We start from the raw sequence: 25542 nt of genomic DNA on the forward strand, positions 1-25542 counted from the left end.
TGATTTAAAAATTTTTTTTAAAAATTGAGTTCTTTGTATATTTTTAAATTTAGGTGCTTCCAGTGATTTTGACAATGCAACTAAAATAGCAAAGCGGATGGTTACAAAATTTGGAATGAGTGAAAAGGTAATAGCCACTTTAAATTTTTTTTTTTAATGTTTGTTTATTTTTGAGAGAGAGACAGTGTGAGCGGGGGAGGGGCAGAGAGAGAGAGGGTAGACACAGAATCTGAAGCAGCCTCCAGGGTCTGAGCTGTCAGCACAGATCCTGACACAGGGCTTGAACTCATGTACTGTGAGATCATGACCTGAGCCAAAGTCTGATGCTTAACCGACTGAGCCACCCAGGCACCCCTATAATACTTCATTTTCTTCCTTCCTCATGGATCAAATGATAATTTGCCAAGTGCCTCTTTGTGAGAGAGGGTTCTCATTATAAATTGATAACATTTACTTTTCCCGTCTCAGCTTATTCTAAACTGAATGTCGTTGTCTGAGTGATAAAGTTTAGTATTCTCCTTCCATTCTAGCTACCTGGATAGTAGTAGGTAGTATTTCATGAGCTAAGCAGATGTTGAGATCTTCTATTTCTCTTCGTATGACATAAAACACCTACTTGCTCAGCTTTCTTACTTTACCGTTTTCACATATTTCACTTTCCTACATTATCACTGTGGCTTCATGAAGCGCTGCTAATACACTGCATTGTGGATTTCTAGATTAGGAATAGCTGTGAAGGTTTTCTAACACGGTACTCAGAATCATATGTATAATTTTAATTTTTTTCTCTTGCTCATACTTTTAATTTAGTCTTAAACTTTCAGAAAAATAAAGAAATTTCTTTGCCTTCAAGGTGTGTTTATATTGAATTTCTTCCTTTTCCCTATAATGTTTCCTTAAGTATAGGATAATACTTCCTCTGTTACATTTATTAGTGGTTTAGGGTTTTTCTGTTCAATTTCTTTCTTCTTATTTGTTTTAGCTTGGAGTTATGACCTACAGTGATACAGGGAAACTGAGTCCAGAAACTCAATCTGCTATTGAACAAGAAATTAGAATCCTTCTAAGGGTAATAGTCATATTTTTCTATGCTTACGTATCTATCTAGTCATAAATAGTAAGGTACTTCCAAGGGATATTGGTTGTCCTCTATTCTTTAGAAATGTCACCATATATATGTGTGTGTGTGTGTGTGTGTGTATGTGTGTGTGTGTGTATATATATAAAATAAAGATAAGTGCACCATTGCGACTATGATTTTAATATGTCATTTGGGATCCTCTGGTCATGGAGTGGAGCTTTGTTTTATTCTGGCCATAGGCTAAGAATGGTTTATATCAATAATTATAAATATTCTACGTTAGCTGTGAAACCATAGCGCTGTGAGAATGGGGGATGTTATTTGAGTCTTTATTGGATTTTGAATCCAATAAAGTATACATTCTGATGTTGAATAAAATATACATTCTGATGTATATTTTATTCAACAAATATCATTGTTTTGTGTTAGCTGTGTGCCTGTGCTGAGAATGAAGAACAAAGGTCTTTGAAAACAAAAGTCTTTTTTATTTCAATGCCCAGTAGCTGTATAGTTGTATGTGCTGTTTACTGAGAAAACGCAGATGATGGCCTAAGGTGGGGGAAGTTTGTAGATCACAAGCTCAGTTACATGTTGAACGTGAAATGTCTTTTCACATTCAGTGTCATTTCATTGTTCACGTGAAGATTTCAAGTTGGGCAGGATACATGGGTCTGGTGCTTAGTGTAGAGGTTGGATATGTGCATGCCATTTGGATATGCATGATGGCACGTTTTGGAATGGACAAGACTGAGTTAATGCCAGGTGTCTAGTGAATGAGAACTATACTTAGGGTAGGAGATAGCAAAACGAAGGATATTGGATAGGGCTATATAGTCAGATGGTGTAAACTTCAAAGGAATCTTGCTTTATGTAATGGTCTGGCAATGGTGAGGGGAACAAAGAACTCAGCTCTTTACCCTGAAATGTCTGGGATAAGAGTGAACTAAAACTGTCACTTGAGGGCTTAGAAGTCTCCCCAGGAGGGCCAGGGTTTATTTAAAAAAATTTTTTTTTAATATTTATTTTTGAGACAGAGAGAGACAGAGCATGAGCAGGGGAGGGGCAGAAGGAGACGGAGACACAGAATCTGAAGCAGGATCTAGGCTCTGAGCTGTCAGCACAGAGCCTGATGTGGGGCTCAGGCTCACAAACTGCAAGATTATGACCTGAGCCAAAGTAAGGCGCTTAACCAACTGAGCCACCCAGGCACTTCTAGAATGGCTGGGTTTTGATTAACTCAAGAAGGTAGAAGAAATGCTTTAAGGAAGTTTAGTATATGAAAAGTTTATATAATGGAAAAGTTCAGAAGGTGTTTCAGAACAGGAAGTTCCTCTGCCTTCCCAGAAACTTCATTCTCCTTCTTTTATTATTTACGTTATTTTGAGTAAATTATACTCTAGTATTCCTAGAGCATTGGAAATACTCCTTTTTTGCTCTAATACATTTGTGAAAACTTAAAAACCAAATAAAAGTTGGATTCTTTTTCTGAAATGGTAAGATTAGGAAGGCAAGAAGGTACTCTTTCCACTAAATGGCACACTTACGTCATTATTAATGGAAGTGATTACTAGTTTGTAACATTTTAGGTTCAAATAATATGAAACTTAAAAGTATAAAAACCTAATAGTTGTCTTACATGTTACCATGTAAGAGTTTCATTCCAGCAGAATTTTTAAAGTTACTACTAATTCATCCCTGATTATTAGTTATAATATTCCATGATAATTTGTACTACTTTATACTTTCCTTGATTTTGATTATTTCACTTGAACATAAAAGTTTTATTCAGAATGTCTAATGATGTGAATTTGTAATAATTGTGTTATGTTTCTTTGACCTACCTATGCTTTTTGGTGTTGGTCAATTGATGTTGTCACAGACTGACAGTGAGTTGTTAACAAGGAAAAGAACAGAAAAGTAGATCTTTTCTGGCCATTTCAATTGTATAAATGGGTGAAATCTCACAAGGTAAAAGGAACAAAACCTCCCTTTCCTTTTTACACATGTATATTGAATAGAGAAGTAGAGTTCTTTGTTCACAGACCTTATTTTAAAAGTAAGTACAATGTGTACTTTTATATTTTTAAGTAGCTCCTTGTCTAAGTAGTCCTCAGTTATCCATGTGATAGATTTTCAGGTTAAGAATAGAATGTTTGTTTCTTATTTATGGTTTTTGCTTATCCTTTCTGCCTCTTAGATACCTGCTTTTTCCATTTCAGGACTCATACGAACGAGCAAAACACATCTTGAAGACTCATGCAAAAGAGCATAAGAATCTAGCAGAAGCTTTATTAACCTATGAGACCCTGGATGCCAAAGAAATTCAAATTGTTCTTGAGGGAAAGAAATTGGAAGTGAGATGATAACTCTTAAAATGGATGCATTGCTGGTTTTACTGCAAGAATATATAAGTAGCATTTCAGTAGTCTCCTTTTGCAATGCTTTTCTCCCATTCTTGACTTAGTATCATCACTTAAGGGTCTGAAACTCTATGTTAGTCTTTTGTCACATTTAATCTAATTTTGGTTATTCTCATGATGACACCTATTGCAAATTATCAGCCCATAGCAAATATGTTAAAGAAAATAAAGAACTATTAGGATTGAAAACAGCTGGTTTGAGCAATGTCAATCAGTTATTAAGTTGAAAATAAGTAATGATTTTATGGTTGGTTCCTTTACCAGATGTGAATTAAAATTGTGCCTTGGGCTCTTGGGAAGTATTTTGTACTTGGCAGAGTAAAATTGTTGAAGGATTGTCTTTGTGTTTAGCTGGTCCCACTTACCTTTGATAAAGAAATGATACCATTTGGCTGTTGGTGAACCATATTTCTATATAGGTCAGTGGAAACTTCATTAGGAAGCACTTAATTATGCTCCAGATTGTCCATATAGAAAATAGTTCTGTTTTTGTTCTTGTCTGTCAAAGAGTAGAGAATTGTAAACATATAGCTATCATCAGAATTTAAATGATTATAATCTTTTAGAAATGCAGCTTGCATTTTCATTGTCTTTTTTTTTAACATCATTATCACTCTTACTAATGAAATTTATTTCAAAGCAGCAAGTATCTTGTTAAATAAAAAGTAACTCACTTCAAATTCTGAATAACTATATAATTGTGCTTGGTATTGAAAGAAAAATTAACCCCAAATCTCAGTACCTTCTAAGTGAACTTGGGATTACCCTGTGTTAGAAATGGAAAGTTCTGTTTGCTTTTCATTCAGATTTTGTGAATATGAACATGTTGTTACAGGATTTACAGATGACTTTATTTAACTCAATAGAAAAATTATTTTAGAGCTCATTGTATTGGTTTTACAACCAAATTATATTCTTGAAGTGATTTTATTAAAATTATCTACAGTTTTCTAATAACTTTTAAGCTGTATATGGTCTTCATTGAAGAAGTTGATAGAGGGAGTTTGCTATACAATATCCTTTTCTCTTTTTTTTTAATGTAATTTTAAATTTTGATCTAATTTCAAATTTATAGAAATGTTACCAAAATAATAAAAGGAACTCCTATATACCGTTGGTCCAGATACACCATCCCATTTGTTAATTGCCCACCTCCCTTTCTCCCTTTCTTTTCTCCTTTCTTCTTCCCTCTCCCCCTCTCTGGTATATATGTATGTATGTACACGTGTCTTTGTGTGGATGCATGTTTTTATTTTTCTTGGATAGACTTCTAATATTGAAATTGCTAGGTCATGTAGTAGATTTCTGTTTACCTTTTTGAAAACCTGATGAACTGCATCTACATCATTCTGTACATCTTCTACAGTACTTATAGTCTCTCTTTTTGATAACGCCATTCTAGTGTGAATGAAATATTAGCTCATGGATCTAATTTACATTTATCTACACTAGTGATATTGAGCATCCTCTCCTTTTTTATTGGCCATTTGTATATTTTCTTTGGAGAAATGTCCGTTCAGACCACCCCATTACTTTTGGGTTGTTTGTCTTATTACATGTTGTAAGAGATATATATTCTAAATACAGTTCCCTTATCTTGCTTTTTTGATCCAGTCTGACAATCTCTGTTATTTGAATGGAGTGTTTAGTTCATTCAAATTTAGTATTGATATAAATTGTCTTTACATCTCCCATTGTGCTTTTTGTTTCCTGTTTCTCATATCTGAAGAGATAGATCCTTGTGTTCTTCCTTTTTTGAGTTACATATCAGTGGTTGACCTAGGGATGACTGTGTGCATCTTATCAGTCTGCGTTAATTCTGGTAAAATGGAGGAACTTTATTTCAGTAGATTTCATTTTCTTCTCTGTGCCCTTATTTTCATGTTATGTCTGTGCATGTTACAGCAACTCAACAATACGGTGATGTAACTAGTGTTTTATATAATTTTATTGCTTCAGTCTTTGCTGAGAATGTTTTTTATTTTGCCTTTGTTTTTTGAGGGGGGATAGTTTTGCTGGCTATAGAATACGTGGTTGACATTTTTTTTTTTAATTCACTCGTTTTGAATATGTTATCCCACAGACTGCTGGCCTCTATTATTTTTTGTTAAGAAGTCATATGTTAATTGTAATTCTGGTCTCCTTTTGTGATAGGGTTTTTTCTCTTGCTGATCTCAAGGTTTTGTTTTGTTTTCTCTTTGTCTTTTACCAGTTTGACTATGATGATGTGTTTAGGTATGGGTCTTCTTATGTTTTTCCTAGTTGGGATTTATTGAGCTTCACGTGTAGATTAATATTTTTCATTAAATTTAAGCAATTTTTGGCAATTATTTCTTCAAATATATGTATCTGTCCTTTTCTATCTATTCCTTCTGGGATTCTCCTTACATGTGTTGTTGGTACATTTAATGTTAATCTGGTCTCTGAGGCTTTGTTTGTTTTCTTCATTGTTTTTTCTCCCTGTCCTTTTGAGACTGAATGATTTCTGTTGATTCTTAAATTCACTCATTCTTCTGCCATCTCAAATCAATTGAATTTTCCATTTCAGGTACTATATTTTTCTGCTCTAAGTTTCCATTCAATTCTTTCATTTACTTTGTATCTTTTTATTGAGATTCTTCTTGCATTGCATCATTTTCATCATGGTTTTCATTAATTCTTTAAACATGGCTTCCGTTAGTTCTTTGAACATGTTCATAGAGCTGCTTTTAAACCTTTGCTAAATCTACCATCTGGAAATACTCAGGCAGTTTTATGTAATGCTTTTCTTCCTTAGTGAGGGTCATACTTTCTTGTTTCTTTGCTTTGTAATCTTGTTGAATTACAGATAATGTAGCAATTATGGATTCTGATTTAGTAACAGTAACTTGCCTCCAGTTAATTTATGAAGTTCCTCTCTACTACAGTGTGCAGCCATTGATGTCTCTTGTTCATTTTTAAAATTTTTAAAATCTTGCTTCCTGAGGGTTGCTGCTGTGCCTGCCTAGCTTAGCATTTAGGCAAAGATTGGACAGAAGTTGTGTTCAAACCGCATCATTCAGGCTTTCCACTCTGCTGATGGATCTGTGTGGGCTTGCAAGTCCATTCAACATTTGGGTCATTTTCAAGACTGCTCTGGTTTTTGCTTTCTAACAGGCTTTTTGCTTCTCCTTTTTTGTGTATGTGCACGCCTTGGCAACCATGGATACGTGGGTGGTTTGAACCAGCTTCAGTTTCTACTCTGCATGCCTCTGGTAAATCTGGAGTATATGGAGTGCTTATCAACTCCAGATGGCTGTCTTACCTCCCAGAACTTCCAGTGAAATACCTTGCTACTCTTACCTTGTTTGCCCCAGACAGGACTGCACCCTCAGTCTAGATAACTCTGTGTGCTTAGCGTGGAAATCACCACTTTGACTCACTCTGCATCGGGTCAAGCAAGTCCCTTCTGACAGTGGCAGCAAGTTCTGACGTGGGAAGTGAAAGCACAGCACCACAGACTCACACAGCTCTTACCAAATTTCAGTGATTTTCATGAATAAACACTTCTTAAGTTTATTACAGGTCTTTAGTTCCAGAGTGCTGTAATGGTTTTATTCCACTTCATAGTTTGTTTTGTTTTGTTTTTAAGTTGGAATGATTTGTCAACCTCCTCACCTCATCATACTGAATCTCCCTCACTTATTTTGAATCATACTCCAACCAAAGCTGTTTGATAAGAATGGACTTAGGGAGGACTGGTAAACTTTGCAGAGCTATCCATTCAAAGCTACCAGAATGCCACCGTTTGCCATGTAACCTCTATCTATTAAGTTGAGTACTTTTGGTAATGAATACATGTTTTATTTTAGATATTTGTATTTGTTTATATTCATTTTAAAGTAAATACTGAGTTACTTCAATCCAGCTGGTTATATTTCTTACTGTAAGGATGCAGTATTTTAATAAAATATGTTGGTGGAATGTAGACTTGATCTTTGGACTGAAAAAATAACACCTAGTAGTGGTCATAAGAATTTGGAGAGTTGATACATTTGAACTGAGGATTTTATTTCTATGCAAATTTTCCTGCCCCTAGTTTTTCACAAGTGAATCCCAGTTCTCATAAGCAAGAATGTGGATCCCCCACCCCACTTAGATCACAGACTTCCTTTATAAAGTTCTATATAAATGCTATGTTGCTGTCAGTTGCATCATACAGTAATACAATGAGTAGGTAATCTGTTCTGAATTTGAGAATGCATTTAATAGGAAAGAAAACAGCTAATTTAAAGCTGCCAAAGGAGAAGGGTGAGAAGGTACTCATTTCTCATAAAACCTAATTGGGGGGGGGAGCGCCTAGGTGGCTCAGTTGGTTAAGCATCTGACTCTTGACTTTGACTCAGGTCATGATCTCACAGTTCGTGAGTTCGAGCTCCACATCGGGGTCTACTCTGGCAGTGCAGAGCCCACTTGGGATTCTCTCTCTCTCTCTCTCTCTCTCCCTCTCTTTCTCTGTCCCTCTCTTGCTTGCTCTCACTCTCTTTCTCAAAATAAGTAAATAAACTGAAAAATTAAAAAAAAAAAAACTAATTTGAAGGGCTTGATGTGAGTCTCTTGCAGTTCTGGAAATATAAGTTTTTGACTTATACTCAGGAAAGCTGGAACCTGAGAGGGTGGATAAGGTGCTTTGCCTAATGAAGGGAGAAGAATTCTAATGTGTTGAGACCATCCCGCACTCTCAGCATTTGGTTTGACAAAAACTGCTTGAGTGCTTATGAAGGACCAGATATTTGTCAAGAATGAAGGAGAGTGAACCATTGTGGGGGATCCATTTACCATACAAAAGGGTTGCTTAGAGGTGCAAAGAGGCCTCAGAAGAGGATAGTCCAAAGTGGATCTCTGGATTCCTTGAAAGCTAGGAAGAAAGAAAACCCACAAGAATGGATTGCATTAACTCAGGTCAGGGGAGTTGCAGGTGAAGACAGCTAGGAGTACAGGAATGCCCCTGAGAAAAAGTCAACTTTAAAATAATTGCGGGGCGGGGTATGCCTGGGTGACTCAGTCGGTTAAATGTCCACCTTTGGCTCAGGTCATGATCTCACAGCTTGCGAATTCGAGCTCCATGTCTGGCCCTGTGCTGACAGCTCAGAGCCTGGAGCCTGGTTTGGATTCTGTGTCTCCCTCTCTGCCCTTCCCCTGCTCATGCTCTGTCTGTCTGTCTGTCTCTCTCTCTCTCTGTCAAAAATAAGTAAACATTAAAAAAATTTTTTTTTAAGTAATTGCTTGGGTGCCTGGCTGGCTTATCAGGTAGAATATTTGACTCCCTCTCTCTTTTTTTTTAATGTTCATTTATTTTGAGAGACAGAGAGTGTGTGCATATGTGTGAGTGAGGGAGGGGCAGAGAGAGCTGGAGAGAGAATCCCAAGCAGGGATTATCCGTGCTGTCAGCAGAGAGCCCTACTCAGGGTTCAATCCCATGGACCATGAAATCATGACCTAAGCAAAATCAAGAGTCAGACACTCAGTCAACTGAGCCACCCAGGTGCTCCTCGAGCATGTGACTTTTGATTTCAGGGGTCATGAGTTCGGGCCCCACGTTGGATATAGAGTTACTAAAAACAAACAAAACACACACACCAAAACTGTAAAATGAATGAATGAATGAATGCATGCATGCATGCCCAATCCAGCATGCTCAAAACCATCTTACGAAGTGTCAGCCAGATAACTCAACTGCCCCTTACAGTTGACCCTGCAAGGTCAGACCATAGTTAACCAGCTGAGAGAGGAGGGATGGAATTAGGAAAGAAGAAAGGGACCATGCCAGCCTTCTACCCCTACTGCAGGTGGTTAGCTTGTAGCCTGGCCTGGCTGATTAACTTTGACTTGCGGTGATTTTCTAATTTTATAAGGCTGGCTGGACATTCTGTTTCAGTGCTTTGTGAGTTAAAACAACTCTATGGACGTTTCATTACTTGAAAGATTTTTCAACCTGGATTGGGAGAAAAATATCTGAATATTTGCTAGTGGGAGGTGATGTTGCCATCTGATTATATCCCATGAGTCCAAAATAGTGGTTACATATAATAAGATTTCGGGGGCGCTTGCATGGCTCAGTCAGAAGAGTGTGTGACTCTTGGTCTCAGGGTTGTGAGTTCCAAGTCCCACATTAGGTATGGAAATTACTAAAAAAATTTTTAAAGATAAAAGATTTTTGTTTAAACGCTTTTTTTTTTTTTTGTGGCTACAATTCCATTCATGTGATTTCTCAAAATCTGAAATAGTTCTATCACAATTGTGTGTAGAATATGTATGTGAATATGTCATTTTTAACTTTTTTAATGTTTTTGTTTATTTTTGAGACAGACAGAGACAGAGCATGAGCAGGGGAGGGGCAGAGAGAGGGAGACACAGAATGTGAAGCAGGCTCCGGGCTCTAAGCTGTCAGCACAGAGCCCGACGCGGGGCTCAAACTCACAGACTGTGAGATCATGACCTGAGCTGAAGTCGGACGCTTAACCGACAGAGCCACCCAGGCGCCCCCAGTCACCTTTAACTTTTTAAACAAAACTTGTATTATCTTGGTATTTTTATATGGTTTTTCTATTGTACTTTTTATAGCTTACTATTTTTTTCCCTTAAAATTCCTAATTTAGAATTCCCCTAATTTGGTTGTTATTTTCCCCTATTTGTTATCAAAATTCTATTGTTTTGGGGTGCCTGGGTGGCTCAGTTGGTTTGATGTCTGACTTTGGCTCAGGTCATGATCTCACAGTTCATGAGTTCAAGCCCCACATTGGGAGCCTACTTGAAATTCGCTCTCTCTCTCTCTCCCTCTCCCTCTCTTTCCCTCTCTTTCTCCGCCTCTTTCCCATGTGCTCAGTCGCTCTCAAAATAAATAAATAAACTTAAAAAATAAATAAACCTTAAAAAATTAATACTGGGTTTATTTTGTTTATTTTTGAGAGAGAAAACATGAGTCAGTAGGGGAGAGGCACAGAGAGGACAGAGTATCTGAAGTGGGCTCTACACTAACAGCAATGAGCCTCATGTGGGGGTTGAACTCATGAACTGTGAGATCATGACCTAAGCCAAAGTTGGACGCTCAACCGACTGAGACACCCAGGCGCCCCAAAATGAGTACTTTTGATATTGAAAGAGCTAATCCAAGGATTTACCAGAATTATTTACTTATTTTATTGCTAAATTAATAAGGCAAGAAAACTTTCTGATGACTACTTTTAGTTGGTCACAGCTCTTATTTCCCCCTTTACTCTGTTGCTAACATTCTATGATTATGTTAAAATTCAGGAATTACCTTGTGGTGTCCTTCTTTGCTCTCCCTTTCATACTGGTAAACTCTAAGGTTATTTCCTTGGTCCTCTTATCTTCTCTCCATATTCTTCTATCTGTATGCTGATTTCATAGTCTTTCTTTCTCTCCAGCCCTTCTATTAAGGTTTATGTCCAGCTGTTTTCGCGGTTTCTCCAGAGCATTACATGTGTACTTTGACAACAAGCTGTTCTCTAATTGTTTCTCGGTTGACATCCTGCCACCTGATGGTGAGTTCTAGGAAGCAATCTTGAACATGTTATCTCTAGGACTAATAGAAGTGCTTTTTAGGTAGTCAGCTAATAAGTTTTCGGTGAATGAAAGAATAATAGGCATTCATAGGTTTATTATCCTGATTATCTCACCATTGGGCAGAGCACTGGAATAGATGGATTAAACTCTCCCTAGAAGGTTAAATAATGCTATAGAGACTATTAGGTGATTTTCATTTCTGAAAATATCCTAGTGAGTACAACAGTAAAGGAGATACCTTGTAAGTGACTGGAATGTATTATAGAGGAATATCTGATTTCTTCTTAGAAGATAAAGAATGCAAGGTAGGATTGTGTGCCAGGCTTATAAAGTGTCTGACACACAGAAGGACCCATCAAATGAAAAGATTAAGACCTCTAGCATGAAATTCTTTAAGGTATTCTGGATTGGTTTCATAGAATATGTGCTTTATCTTTGATCAACTAATTGCTACCATTCATGTTCTAAATTAAATGTCTTACATACATTTGTTACTATTAATGAAAGTCTCTTAAAATTCAACCTCAGGAGACAATTTTGTGAATTTTTCATATATCTATTTGTAGTGCTGGGAGATTCCAGACTTAATTTTAAAATTAGAGATGGACTTAATAGAGAATGGGGCAGATAGAGAGGCAGGTGGATCAAACTTTAAATATTTAAAATTAAATGTTTAAATTAAGTATTAACATTAAATATTTAAAAGCCTTTAACTATTTAAAGACTTCCTGTAGTCCTTAATCAGATCCATGCCGAATTCTCTACTCCCCAAACTTGCACAAGTAAAAGCCACAGTTTCCATTAATTATGTGTTACAACCATGTAAAGTGGGTGACTGTGTTTTCCCTTAGGAAGAATGTATTCAAGCTGTGTTTTGTGGGGCTTCTGGGTGGCTCAGTCGGTTAAGCATCTGACTTAGGCTGTGGTCATGATCTCACAGTTCGTGGGTTTGAGCCCCGCGTCGGGCTTCATGCTGACAGCTTAGAGCCTGGAGCCTGCTTCAGATTCTGTGTCTCCCTCTCTGCCCCTCCCCTGCTCGTGTTCTGTCTGTCTCTCTCAAAAATAAATAAACATTAAAAACACAAAAACCTGTGTCTTGTTTACTGCACACCTCTAATGGAGTTTCTAAGTTGAATTTTACCATTAGTAATCAGATGCAGTCTTTTATTGGGGTTAAAAATAATGAAATAGATTATTTGATGTTGCAAAAAAGTGAAAAATCTCTTTACCATTTTCCAGATCCCTTGCTTCTCTTCTTATATTGTCTTGTGAACTTACCAAGTGGTCAGATCAAATCAGGATGTTTTTGTGAAAAGATGGGCATCTCCTGAGTAGGTCCTGGATTTAAATAGCAGTGGTTACAATTCAAAGAAAGAATATATCACCTGGACTCTGAAGGAAACAGATGTATAGTGCTAGTCTCTCTGTAGCTGCCATCTTACTATGTTTAAGTGGATACATTTCACTTAAATGTGCTTATCATTCACCTTTCATCTTTTCTGCAGAGCAGAAAGGATTTAAGGCCCTCCCCTTAAGTTTTGCTACTCTTCACAGTCCTGAAAGCATGTTAAAGACCAGCTGTTCTTAAGCCTGAGATGTTAGTTATGTCTGTGTAACTCCTAGAAATTATCAACTAGGTGATGACAAAGACAGAGTTGGAAGAAGATGGAAGAAAATGAGACAAAATATAAAGGTAACTGGAGAAGTTGGTTGCTAAAGGTTTTTCAGGAAGAACAAAAAGTCTTCTTTTTATGTTATTTTCAAATAATCTTGGTTATCTGCAAGAAGCTGTCATGGTTGTAAGTCAAAACTATGAAATGACAGTGATAAGAAATTTGTGATTGAAGCAAGGTGAAGCCTGGCATAAAATTTTCACGGATCGGGAGAGCACAGCACCCACCAGGTAGAATGGCAAGTTGCCAGTATTAGCTCTGCTATGACAAAGGTTCAATTTTGAAAATTTTTAATTTTGGGGGTGGCTGAGTGGCTCAGTGGGTTAAGCGTCTGACTTCAGCTCAGGTCATGATCTTGTGGTGAGTTCGAGCCCCACATTGGGCTCTGTGCTGACAGCTCAGAGCCTGGGGCCTGCTTCAAATGCCAGGTCTCCCTGTCTCTCTCTGCCCCTCCCCCACTTGTGCTCTTGCTCTTTCTCTCTCAAAGATAAACATTAAAAAAATTAAAATTCTTAATTTTGATGAAAAATCATGTTTCATACTGTTATAGCAGAAAAAGACTTAAGAATTTATACAGATTCCATAGGGGAGAAGTGTGGGGAAAAAAAACAGAAGACCAAGGTGAAAATTTAAATTGCATTCCTAATCTGAGATTTTTTTTTTAAGATTTTTAAAGTTTATTTTATTTATTTATTTTGAGAGAGAGCACAGGGGAGCGGCAGAGAGAGAGGGAGAGAGGGAATTCCAAGTAGTCTCTGTGCTGTCAGCACAGAGCCCAGCATGGGACATGAACTCATAAACTATGAGATCGTGACCTAAACCGAAATCAAGAGTCAGACACTTAACAGACTGAAAACCAGGTGCCCCCTGCTAATCTGAGTTTCAATCTTTGAAAGTTACAAATAAAAGATACGGGGGCACCTGGGTGGCTCAGTTGGTTGAGCATCTGACTTCAGCTCAGGTCATGATCTTGTGTTTTGTGAGTTCAAGCCCCACATTGGGCTCTGTGCTGTTAGCACAGAGCCTGTTTCGGATCCTCTGTCTCCCTTTGTCTCTGTCCCTCCCCTGCTTATGCTCTCTCAAAAAATAAATTAAAAAAAGAAGAAGAGTTACAAATATCTCCTTCTGCCTGAGGAATCTCAGTCCCAGATGGTGTCTGCTCTGGATAGGTGGGGAATATGGCTAGAGGGGGTACAAAGATGGTGAAAAAATTCTCTAGTCATAAACTGCTTTCGTAAGCAGAAATTTTCCTAGAAGGGATTAAAGAGATGTGCGGTATGTTGCGTACACCCTGGGACAAAGACTTGGTCTTAGCACTGACAGCCCTGTGGCCCAAGAATCCCCCAGTCCTAAGCACACTGGGGAACCCACTTGAGTTCTGGAGGTCAGAGGTCTGAAAATCCCACTAAAGCCAAGCTGTTGGCAAGGCTGCATTCCTTTTGAAGGTTCTAGAGAAGAATCCATGTTCCTGTCTTTTCCAACTTCCAGAGGATTCCTAGGCTCATGGCCCCCTTCCATCTTCAGAGCCAGTAATGGCCTGTCGAGTCTTTCTCACACCATTCTGACGCTTCCATCTCCCTCTTCCTCATTTAAAGGACCCTTGTGATTACATTGGACCTGCCTGGATAATCCAGCGTAATCATTTTAGCAACTTATTAGCAAACTTAATTCCATCTGCAACCTTAATAGCCTTGCTTGCCATGGTATCAACATTCACAGGCTCCAATAATTAGGATGTGGACATCTTTGGCAACCATTACTCTACTTACAACCACACTCCCCTTTTTCCTTCATAGAGATTTCCCTAGTAAATCTCTTTCACATCTAGTCCTGCCTAAGCATCTGCTTATTTGAGGACTCCACGAACACAAGTGGTGCTGGGAGTGGTCTGAGGAAACAGGTTTTGAGACAACCTTACAGCCAAAACAACACCATTGTGAGTGGCACATGGGGCATGAGTATTCCCTAGCACAAAGCAGTTGTGACCTTGAAAAAAATTCCAGGTACAGGAACTTTGAAAGATATGGACGGAACATATCTATAAAATGGTAGACCCACTTCTCTAAGTATATATATACCAAGAGAAATGAGAACATGCATCCACACAAATGTTCACAGCTACGTTGTTCATAATAGCAAACAAGTGGAAACAGCTTAAATGTTCAAGTGAAAAATGGATAAACAAAATGTGGCATATCCATAAAATGGAATGTGATTTGGCCATAAAAAGGAACCAAGTACTAATAAATGCTGCAGCATGGATATAGTGGGTTGAAAGGTGTCCTTCCAAAAGATATGTCCATGTCCTCACTCCTGGAAGCTGTGAATGTGACCTTTGGAAAAAAGGTCTTTGTAGATGTACTTACGGATTTTGAGATAGATCATCCTGGATTATCTGGTTGGCTATAAATTCAGTGACATATCCTTACAAAAGACGCAGAGGAAAGACAGAGAAAACAGGAGAAAACCATGTGAAGACAGGTAGAGGTTACACTGACGCCCCACATCAGAAACTGGAAGAGGCAAGGAAGGATTTTATACTAGATGTTTTGGACAAAGTATGGCCGTGCAGACACCATGATTTCAGAATACTGGCTTCTAGAACTGTGAGAATAAATTTCTGTTCTTTTAAGCCACCAAGTTTGTGTTATTTATGATAATTAGTTGCAGCAGCTCTAGGAAACTAATATAACGGATATAACTGAAAACATTTTGCTAAGTGAAAAAAGCCAGTCATAAAAGACAACATATGATTCATTTTTTAATTTTTATTTTCTTATACTTTTTTAAGACTTTTTTTTTTTTTTTTTTTTGAGAAGGAGAGCAAGCAGGGCAGCGACAGAGCGGGGGTGGGGGGACAGAGGATCAGAAGCGGGCTCCGTGCAGACAGCAGAGAGCCCGATGAGGGGCTCGAACTCACAAACCATGAGATCGTGACCCAAGCCAAAGTTGGACACTTCACTGACTGAACAATCCAGGCCCCTCTTTAATTCCATGTATATGAAATGTCCAAAAAGAGGAAAATCTATCAAGACAAAAAATAGGTTAGTGGTTACCCAGGGCCAAAGGGTTGGAAGGAATTGGAGAGTAACTCCTAGTGGGTATAGGGTTCCTTTCTGGGGTAATGAAAATGTCAAAATTGATCGTGCTGATAGTCGCACAATTCTGTGAATTTCTAAACAATTGAATTGTCCACTTTAAACAGGCAAATTATATATGAATTATGTTTCAATAAAGCTGTTTTAAAAAGCTATCTGGGTACTGCAAAGTTGTATCTTTATCCTGGATTGGGATAATGAGAAAGTGGCAGAGGTTAACAAGCAGCAAAGGTTAAGTGCTACAGGACCTCTTTGGAAGTTCACACAGAGGCCCTAACGTGCAATGGAAGAGCAGAAACTGAAAGAATAAACTGAAGATCTGATAGAGTTGCAGAGTGCCAGGGATGTTTAAGTGTTCAGCCAAGGCAAGTATACTATCCCAAGTTCAGGGCCACTGAGAATATCTAGACACTAAGATAAGATGGGGACATCAAGTTGTATACCCGTGAGGATGTCCATTCTGCAGACCCCACTAAGTCCTCATGGGTGCAGCTCTCTAGGCCCAGCCTTCCCTCATAAGTACTAGCACGTACCCCATGCTGGAAGACTTTGCAGAGGCTTCTCCCAGGCAAGGCAATAGGTGTCCCCTCAGGAGCTGCACCCACATCCTCTCTTAGCTGCCTGGCTAATAATTTGGGTTAAATCCCACCATAACCAGGCGGGGGATGTGCTGGGCTTTGTAAAGGATGAAGAGATTAAGTACCAAACAAGCTGTAATAAGTAGTATGTACAGGCACAAGCTAAGGTGAGTAGCTTTGGGACTGGATCTTAAGCGGCTTGATCAAGTGAGATGTTGTGTAAGAGCGGATAAGCAATAACTCATTGATGTGGGGGGCATTTGGAGGGAAACAGGACTTAACAAGCAAGAGCCCTAGGGGATAGAGGCAATTTGCTGTTAGGTTGTATATCAGAACTCAGGAGAAAGCAATAGCCAATGCTGAGTGAAGCAGAAATGCCTGAGCTACATAAAACTGTAACACCAACTGTCCTACAATTCAATTTAATACAGTAAGTAACTTACCAAAGTTAGATAGACCCCACAGGTTAAGGGTCTCAGTCTCACATGACTACCCCCACTTCAGATACCAGCCACAGCCCCCAAATTCTCAGGCTACCTATACTTCTGTACAACTTGGGGATTCCCATGATCCTCTTTCAGGTTTAATATTTCACTAGAACGCTTCAGGAAAGTGCTATATGTATGATCACTGGTTTATTATAAACGATAGACATGAACAACCAGATGAAGAGGTACATAGGGCAGCAAGATCTGGGGAGGTCAGCACAAGGTTTCCATGCCCTCTTGAAGCATGCCACCCTCTCAGCACATTGATATCTTCACCAACCAGGAAGCTCCCTGAACCTCATTTCAGAGTTTTTGTGTGGGGTCTCATCATGTGAGCATGATTGGTTAAATCATTGGCTGTGTGATTGAATTCAGTCTCCAGTCTCCCCTTCTTGGAGGTTGTGGGGGACAAAGGAGGCAGGGCTGAAAGTTCCAACCTTCTAATCATGTGATTGTTTCCTCTGGAGATGAATCCCCTTCCTAAAGCTCTCTAGGCCCTCTTCCTGCAATGAGTCACCTCATTAGCATAAACTCAGTTGTGATTAACAGGGTTCATGAAAACAGACATTCCTATTTCTCAGGAAATTCTAAGGGTTTTAGGAGTTCTGTGCCAGGAACTGGGCACAAATACAAAGTACATTTTTCATACCACACCCTAACAGGTGACAGATGAAGGAAAAAGGAGACCAAGGGAAGTGTGCATGCTGGGCTGGATGTTTTATGCGAGGCCAGAAGACCCAACAGAGGACTACATTTCATGGGAGGGCCGAGAGAACACATCAAGACCAACACAAGCATAGCAAGGTTAAGTGGTTACAAGCAGAGATGGTTAAAAGAGCATTGTGTCCCTTGGAGAAAATTTGTCAGGTGAACAACAAGGGTGCTGCTTAAGATCTACAACCAGAAAAAGGCAAGAATAAAGGAGTTGGGGGATGGGAGCAATTGCCCCAGTCAAAACTCATAATCCCTTGATAATTTCTAGATCTGGAGCCAACTGACTAAAGATGTGGAATGCCATGGAAAATATATCTACAATATTTCCCCATCTTTCTCCAATGGATCTAATGCCATTTCTTCAATGGGGAAAATGGAATTCCTGTGTATTATTCAAGGACTTTTAGACATAGAGTCTGAGTTGCCACTGATACCTGGAGCCCCAAAACATCATCATAGCTAGCATTACAGTAGGAGTTTAGAGGACCAGGTAATAAGTTTAATGTCTGGCTCACAGGTGTGCACACTTAGTAGTGGTCATTTCTCAAGTCTCAGAGTGTATGATTGGAATTACACTTTCCTTTTCAGTACATTTTTAAAGTTTATTTATTTATTTTGAGAGAGAGAGAGAGAGAGCACAAACTAGGGAGGGACAGAGAGAGGGCGAGAGAGAGAATCCCAAGCAGGCTCCACACTCAGCATGGAGCCCGATGTGGGGCTTGATCTCACAAACTATGAGATCATGACCTGAGCTGAAATCAAGAGTCGGATGCTTCACCAACTGAGCCACCTAGGTGCCCCATGATTGGAATTAATAACATGGTAGTAGGAATAACCCCCACATTACATACTTGGCATAAGGGATAAGAGCTATCATAGTATAAAAGTCCAGGCAGCAACTCCGAAACTGTCTCCAATCCCTCATTGAAGAGAGTAAACCAAAACCAATATTGTATCCTAGGAGAGATGCAGAGGGATAGTGCTACCACTCGGGATCTAAATGACGCAGGGATGGTGAACTCTATCATATTTCTGTTTGATTCACTCACTTGGCCCCTTCAGAAACTAGATGGATTGTAGTTGGAATCCATCTACAGTTAGAATCCATCCAATCTGTAGATGGATTGTAGATGGAAAATGTAGACTACTGTAAACTCACTCATATAGTAGCCCCAACCACAGTTGTTATTGTGGACCTCGTATTCCTTTCAGAACAGATTAATAAGACCTCAGATACATGGTATGTCACCACTGACTTGGCAAATGCATTCCTTTCAATTCCAGTTGTGAAAGTGGATCAGAAGCAGTTTGTACTGTATTTATATATGGACAAAGCATTCATTTTGTTTTGCCTCGGGATTATATTAATTCTCCCGCTCTCTGTCATATATTCTGAAAAGATCTGGTCCACTTAAACACTCCCAGAATATCTCATTGATGACATCATGCTAATTGGACATGATGGTGGCTGAAACGCTTTAGGCCTTGGTAAGACCACACGAATTGTCATCTCAGTGACGTTTTGGGGGAATCTAGTCGTCAGGGGCATGTGAAGATATTAGATCAGGAGTGAGAGACAAATTGCTGCATTTTGAATACCTTTTCACAAAGAAGAAAACACAGAAACTGGTAGGCCTCTTTGCGGTCTGGACGCAGCATAGTTTACACCACTGATTTCTCAATGAGTGTGGGGTGGGGGTGGGGTGGGAAAAGAATTCTGCTTCTCAGGGGATATTTGGCAATGTCTGGGGACATTTTTTTTGACATGTCAAAAGCTGTGCATATTTAATATATAGAATTCAATGAGTTAGGGGATAAGTATATACCTGTGAAACCATCACCATAGACATACCCATCACCTCCGAAAGTTTCCTCCTCTTTCATTATTACTTATTTTTTTGTAAGAACACTTAACACAAGATCTACCCTCTAAGCAAATTTTTAAGGATACAATGCAGTATCATTAGCTATAGACACTATGCTAATAATAGATTCATCTGGAGACATTTTCGATTGTCACAACTAAGGATGCTCCTGGCATCTAGTTGGCAGCCTTCGGGAATGCTGCTAACCATCCTACCATACACAAGAGAGACCCCCACCACAAAGAATTATCCAACCCAATATGTCCATAGTACCCTGTCCTACACTGAGTATTCCTTTCGTCTATATACCTTGGTGACACTGAAGAATGCAAGACTTAAGTTGGCCCAGAGCAGATGGGTTGTGCAGTAGGCACAGGCTGTGTGTTAAGAGGCCCCGCTGCTTTGGTCCTAGGATCCACTAGATACCATGGTATTAGTGGTAACAGTGGTGGGGGAAAGTTGTCCTTGGATCTTAGGGCAAGCCCCAGTAGGAGAATCACAGTGCAGGCCCGTGGCGTCCTGATGTTGAATCTCCCATCAGAAGGCTGCCTGTAGAGCAGTCCTACGATAGACAGAAATGACTAGGTTTTAATCATTCATTCTATGCTCAGGCATTGGCTGGACACAGCCTGGCAGACACAAGGCCTTGGTGTGAGTATTACGGTGGTTATGAAAATGTAGCAGCTGGCTACAGTTTGAACTAAAGTTCAACTGTGCTCTCCACGTTACAGCCTGTTGAAGACAAACCTGAACAGTGCAACTCTGTAGCTTTTATATTAGTCTGGGTCCAATAGAAGACAGATATGGCATAGTATTTTAAACAGTGGAAGTTTAATGGGGCTCCTGGGTGGCTTAGTCAGTTAAGTGTCTGACTTCGGCTCAGGTCTTGATCTCATGGTTTGTGAGTTCGAGTCCTGCACTCACAGTGAGGAGCCTGCTTGGGATTCTCTTTCTCCCTCTCTCTGCCCCTCTTCCACTCATGCACTCTCTGTTTCTCTCAAAATTAAAAAAAAAAAACAAAACACAACAAAAGTGGGAGTTCAATATAAAGAATTACAAAACTATGATGGGATAGTAATTAAAATACCGAAAGAGAGCTCTGAAGGGTATCCTAGGGCTGAAGGACAGTACCACAAAATGTCTTCCTTCTAGAATGTGCTCTACTGGCTAACCCCTATTCATTCTTTAAGTTTTAGCTTTTTTTTTTTTTTTAAAGTTTATTTATTTTGAAATAGAGACAGAGAGAGAACATGTTGGGGAGGGGCAGAGAGGGGGGGACAGAGGATCCAAATCAGGCTCTGTGCTGACGGCACAGAGCCTGATGGGGAGCTGGAAGTCAAGAACCATGAGATCATGACCTGAGCCAAAGTTGGACGCTTAACCGACTGAGCCACCCAGGTGCCCCTAAGTCTTAACTTTCATAGTACTTCTTCCTGTGCATCATTCCCCGACTCACTATCCTCATCTTCACATAACTCTGTTGGCCCTTTGTACTCACCCTAAATGTGGCACTAAATATAACTCACCTCCCTCCCAGAACATAGGAATGCCATGTTTGTTATTTCTTTATTGATTTTCTCTCACAGTGTTAGAATAAAGAAGGTTCTCAATACATGTTTCTGTTTTAACTTTATGGCCCCCTTGATGTGGTTCTCCCTGGTCAGGGATCTGCAGTGACACTGGCAGATCAGCCTCAATACACTTAAGCCCTCATATTGTAATCATGGTTTAATTACAATATAGTTTGTTTTCCTCCATAGATACAGTGGAATGCAAGGGAAGACACATCCAAAAGATTGAGTGAAGCAGCTGTGGAAAAGCATTTGATGAATTTCTTGGTAACTCGCTCTTTCTTTCTTTCTTTCTTTCTTTTTCTTTCTTTCTTTCTTTCTTTTTGTTTTTTTGTTTAAAGTTTATTTATTTATTCTGAGAGAGACACAGAGAGTGCATGAGTGGGGGAGGGGCAGAGAGACCCAGAGAATCCCAAGGAGGCTCTGCCCTGACAATACAAAGCCTGATGTGGGGCTCAATCTCATGAAACATGAGATCATGACCTGAACTGAAATTAAGGGTTGGATGCTCAACCAACTGAGCCATCCAGGGGCCCCTCATAGTGCATCTTCAAGACTGACAAGAGTGGGACATAGCAGTGGGGAAACTTAAATGTGAGATAGGAAACCATGAAAATCCTAGAGGAGAAAACAGGCAACAACTTCTTTGACTTCAGCCACAGAAATTTCTTGCTTGACAGGTCTCCGAAGGCAAGGGAAATAATGCAAAAATGAACTATTGGGACCTTATTATCAAGATAAAAACTTCTGCACTGCAAAGGAAACAATCAACAAAACTAAAAGGCAACTAACAGAATGGGAGAAGATATTTTCAAATGACTATCAGATAAAGGGTTAGTATCCAGAATGTATAAAGAACTTACCAAACTCAACACCTGAAAAACAAATAATCCAGTGAAGAAATGAGAAGACATGAATAGACACCTTTCCAAAGAAGACATCCAGATGTCTTCCAGGCCAACAGGCCAACAGACACATGAAAAGATGCTCTTGGTAATTCTTTTTATTCTTTTTTCTTTTACATTTATTCATTTTTGAGAGACAGAGCACAAAAAGGGGAGGGGCAGAGAGAGAAGGAGACACAGAATCCGAAACAGGCTCCAGGCTCCGAGCTGACAGCACGGAGCCCGACTCGGGGTTTGAACCCTCAAACCATGAGATCGTGACCTGAGCTGAAGTCAGACACTCAACCAACTGAGCCACCCAGGTGCCCTGCTCTTGCTAACTCTTAAAAGGAGATAACGGGTGCTTGGGTGGTTCAGTTAGTTGAGCGTCTGACTTTCGATTTCAGCTCAGGTCGTGATCTCACAGTTCATGAGTTGGGCCCTGCATTGGGTTCTGCATTGACAGCTGAGAGACTGCCTGGGATTCTCTCTCTCCCTCTGTACGTCTCCTGCTCACACGCACATGTGCACGTGTGCACGCACACACACACACACACACACACACACCCCGTCTCTCTCTCTCAAAACTAAACTAAAAAAAAAAAACAACAACCCAGAAATAAAAAAAAAAAAACAACACAAAAGGAAAAGACTTTCATGACTTCTCTTTCACTGGTCTTTCACCAATGAAGATACACTCTTGTTATCCACCTTCTCGGCAGGGACTCTAGAACTCTCCAGAGCTCTGTAGGTCATTCCAGCGGCAAATTCTGCTGAAGATGCAGACACTTGCTTTCTGAGTTGCTAATTACAACCAACTTTTTGTCAAATCATTCCACCAACAAACACAAAATGACATTCAACGTCCTCTGAAGAAGTACTTAAATTAATATCTATGCATTTGTCTTGCTATAAAATATGGACACCACATTTTCAAATTTTGCTCATGCGTTTTGTGCAAATGCACAAAACCACAGTGGTTTCTGTAACAAAACAGTGGTTTCTGTTAATTTTTATTTTGGTTAATACTTGTTTTTTTTTTAAGCAAGGTCTATGACCAATGTGGGGCTTGGGCTCACAACTCCAAGATCAAGAGTTGCATGCTCTACTGAGCCAGCCAGGGGCTCCTACTTTGGTTAATTCTTGAAATCATTAACAAATGTAATAGGAATCTGGTGAGTTTAGGGTAGCTGGTTTCATATTAGCTGTTGTCAGAAGTTAAAATAGTAGTGTACTGATGCAAGAAGCAGACTAGTCAATGGAACACAACGTAAAACCCAGGAACAGGAAGAAAAAAAAAAAAAACAATACCTGAAAATTTAATCTACGATCAAGTGGCATTTTAAACTAGGTGAGAAAAGATGTCTTATTTAGGACAAGCAAATAAACATTAAAAAAAAATTTCCTAAATGTTACACCATGCTCCCAAATAAATCTTGGATTCATTAAAGATTTAATTGGGGACTAACACCAACAAATAAAAGAAAATGTAAACGTAAGGTTGGGCCCAAGGGGAGGATTCAGAGGCGTGCAGAAATGCGGTTTCATTTCATCTGGAGAATACGTTGTTTCCCCCCGCCTCATCAACTTGCACTTAATGTCACTAGCTGTCAGAGTCTCTAAGAAAACGTTTGCTGGTGCTGCATCTGCTAAATTCTATGGAGACCGGCTAGGGTCCAGAGGGATACGGAAGAAGAATAAACTGAGGGATAAAGAGATTTAGAGAGCTTTTTGAAGGGAAGTTTTCTGGGGGACGACGTCCTCAGTCAGCATCCCGAAGTTCAGCGTCACTCTAGCCTCAGTCGTATACACGGGCTGCTTTTCCACACCGCGATCCTAACTTTTGCAAATGCCCAGAAACGCTCAGCTAACTCCCACCTGAAGGCACCCAGCCCTGCTGTCAAGCAATCACTGAGATTTGAGAGGTTGGGGCCTCGCACATGCGCTTTGGGTACCCTTGACCGCTAGCTCTCTGTGCGCACGCGCAGTGATTCCGTATTCCGAAGTGCGCAAGCGCACTTGTTTTAAGCTGCATTGCTTCCCGAAGGTTACCGTGAGGTGAGAGCTACACAGCCGCGGAGCGTCACTGCTGGGGTGTTGTGGCCAGGAGTGTTTGGCCTATCTGTAACGCTAGTGTTGGGCTCAGGAAGTAGTGAAAAGCTGAGGGCGAGGTGAAGTCTCTGTGGAGCCCGTAGGCTTAGCAATGAAGAGGATATTTGGGTTCGGGAGTAAGAAGGGCGTGTCGCCCTTGGGCTCCGCTTCTGTTGGGCAGAAGAATAATAGGATTGACAACTTCCTGATGGGTTACCACGTCCGAGACAGAGATCTCGGAAAGATCCACAAGGCTGCCTGCGTGGGCAACGTAGCGAAAGTGCAGCAGATTCTGTTCTTGGGGAAAAATGGCGTGGATGATAGAGACAAGATGAACAGGTAATAGGGACTTGGAGGCTGGCAGGGAGGAGGCGGGAAGGACCTGGGAGAAGCGCACACCTGGTCTAGCTCTACCTGTGCATCGGAGCCCTGGGGGAGCTGGGCTTTCTTCCCTCCTGAGGTCCCGCTGCCCCTCGGTGGTGGGAACCCTACGTGGTCTAGCGCCCAGGCGGACAGTGAGAGCGGCAAAAACAAAATCTTCAGCTGCCTTGGCACGTAGTCGTGATTCCCGAAGAGCATTTTACTCTCAAGTTTGACGTGATTTACCCAAATTTCAATAGTAATACACACGAAATTAAGTGTTGATAACGTGTTGTTTTTAATGGACTCATTTTCATGCCATAATGTTATAGAAAAGTGCATAATGGGAGAAATAATTCCTGTAATCAACTTCTGGGCTAAAAATCCAGTATTCTTGGGATAAAAATCCAGTATCCAGTTTATGTCTGTGTGCTATTTACTGAGGGACCTTGGAAGGACATTTTGAAGTGGAAGATGGCTCTGAATAGGAGGACTCCTTTTTCTCAAAATGTGTACTCTTCCTGTATTTGTCAGTTTTAGGTAAAGCAGATGAAAGCATCATGGTTTTAAGAATGTTGAGTTACACATGCTCTTCTTGTGATGTCATTAAGGAAATTTTTGGACTCACTGTCTTGTACATCTGAAACTGATATAACACTGTATGTTAACGAACTGGAATTAAAATAAGAACTTATTTTTTTATATAGGAGGTAGATTTGCCCTTCCAGATATCAAAATGTACCTGAAATTTCCACAAATTATGCATTTACGAACAGCTGAAAAGACAGATAAAGGAGTGGTCCAGAGTAGAAAATGACAAACGTTCAAATATACGTAAGACTTTAAAATTTGATGCTGGTGACATTTCATATTAGTAGGAAAAGGTGAATTATTCGTAAATAGTGGAGAAACAGCTGATTTGGAGAAAACTTGTTAGAATTTTATCTCCTTAAAATAAGTTCCAGGTGGGATATAAATTAAAACATTTTAATATGCAAAATAAGAAAAGTAACAGAAAAAGCCCCCACAAATGCCTATTTACCCATCCTAAGAATGACTTGAAAAGCAAGAGTTTTGGGGGTGCCTGGGTGGCTCAGTCAGACTCTTGATTTTGACTCAGGTCATAGTCTCAGGGGTTCGTGGGTTCAAGCCCTGCGAGGGGCTCCCTGCTGTC

General features: G+C 39.8%; 2 protein-coding genes across 11 annotated transcripts in view; both read left to right on the plus strand.

Moving 5' to 3' along the window:
• Positions 1–7382, plus strand: part of YME1L1 (YME1 like 1 ATPase) — a 50710-nt gene extending 43328 nt beyond the window's left edge. The window contains exons 17-19 of the mRNA XM_042945180.1: positions 54–127; positions 983–1069; positions 3301–7382. Coding sequence (XP_042801114.1) covers positions 54–127; positions 983–1069; positions 3301–3444 — 305 coding nt within the window. The 3' untranslated portion in view covers positions 3445–7382. The remainder of the gene's footprint in view (positions 1–53; positions 128–982; positions 1070–3300) is intronic.
• Positions 7383–23959: 16577 nt separating this feature from the next.
• ANKRD26 (ankyrin repeat domain 26) overlaps positions 23960–25542 on the plus strand; it is a 137134-nt gene continuing 135551 nt past the window's right edge. For all 10 annotated transcript variants that reach the window (XR_006204607.1, XR_006204608.1, XM_042945186.1 and 7 more), the window contains exon 1: positions 23960–24347. Coding sequence is in view for 8 of the 10 variants with exons in the window: in XM_042945186.1 (XP_042801120.1) it covers positions 24121–24347 (227 nt within the window). In the remaining 2 variants the exon portion in view is untranslated. The remainder of the gene's footprint in view (positions 24348–25542) is intronic.

The sequence above is a fragment of the Panthera leo genome, chromosome B4 (genome assembly GCF_018350215.1).
Source record: "Panthera leo isolate Ple1 chromosome B4, P.leo_Ple1_pat1.1, whole genome shotgun sequence".
Lineage (NCBI taxonomy): Eukaryota > Metazoa > Chordata > Mammalia > Carnivora > Felidae > Panthera > Panthera leo.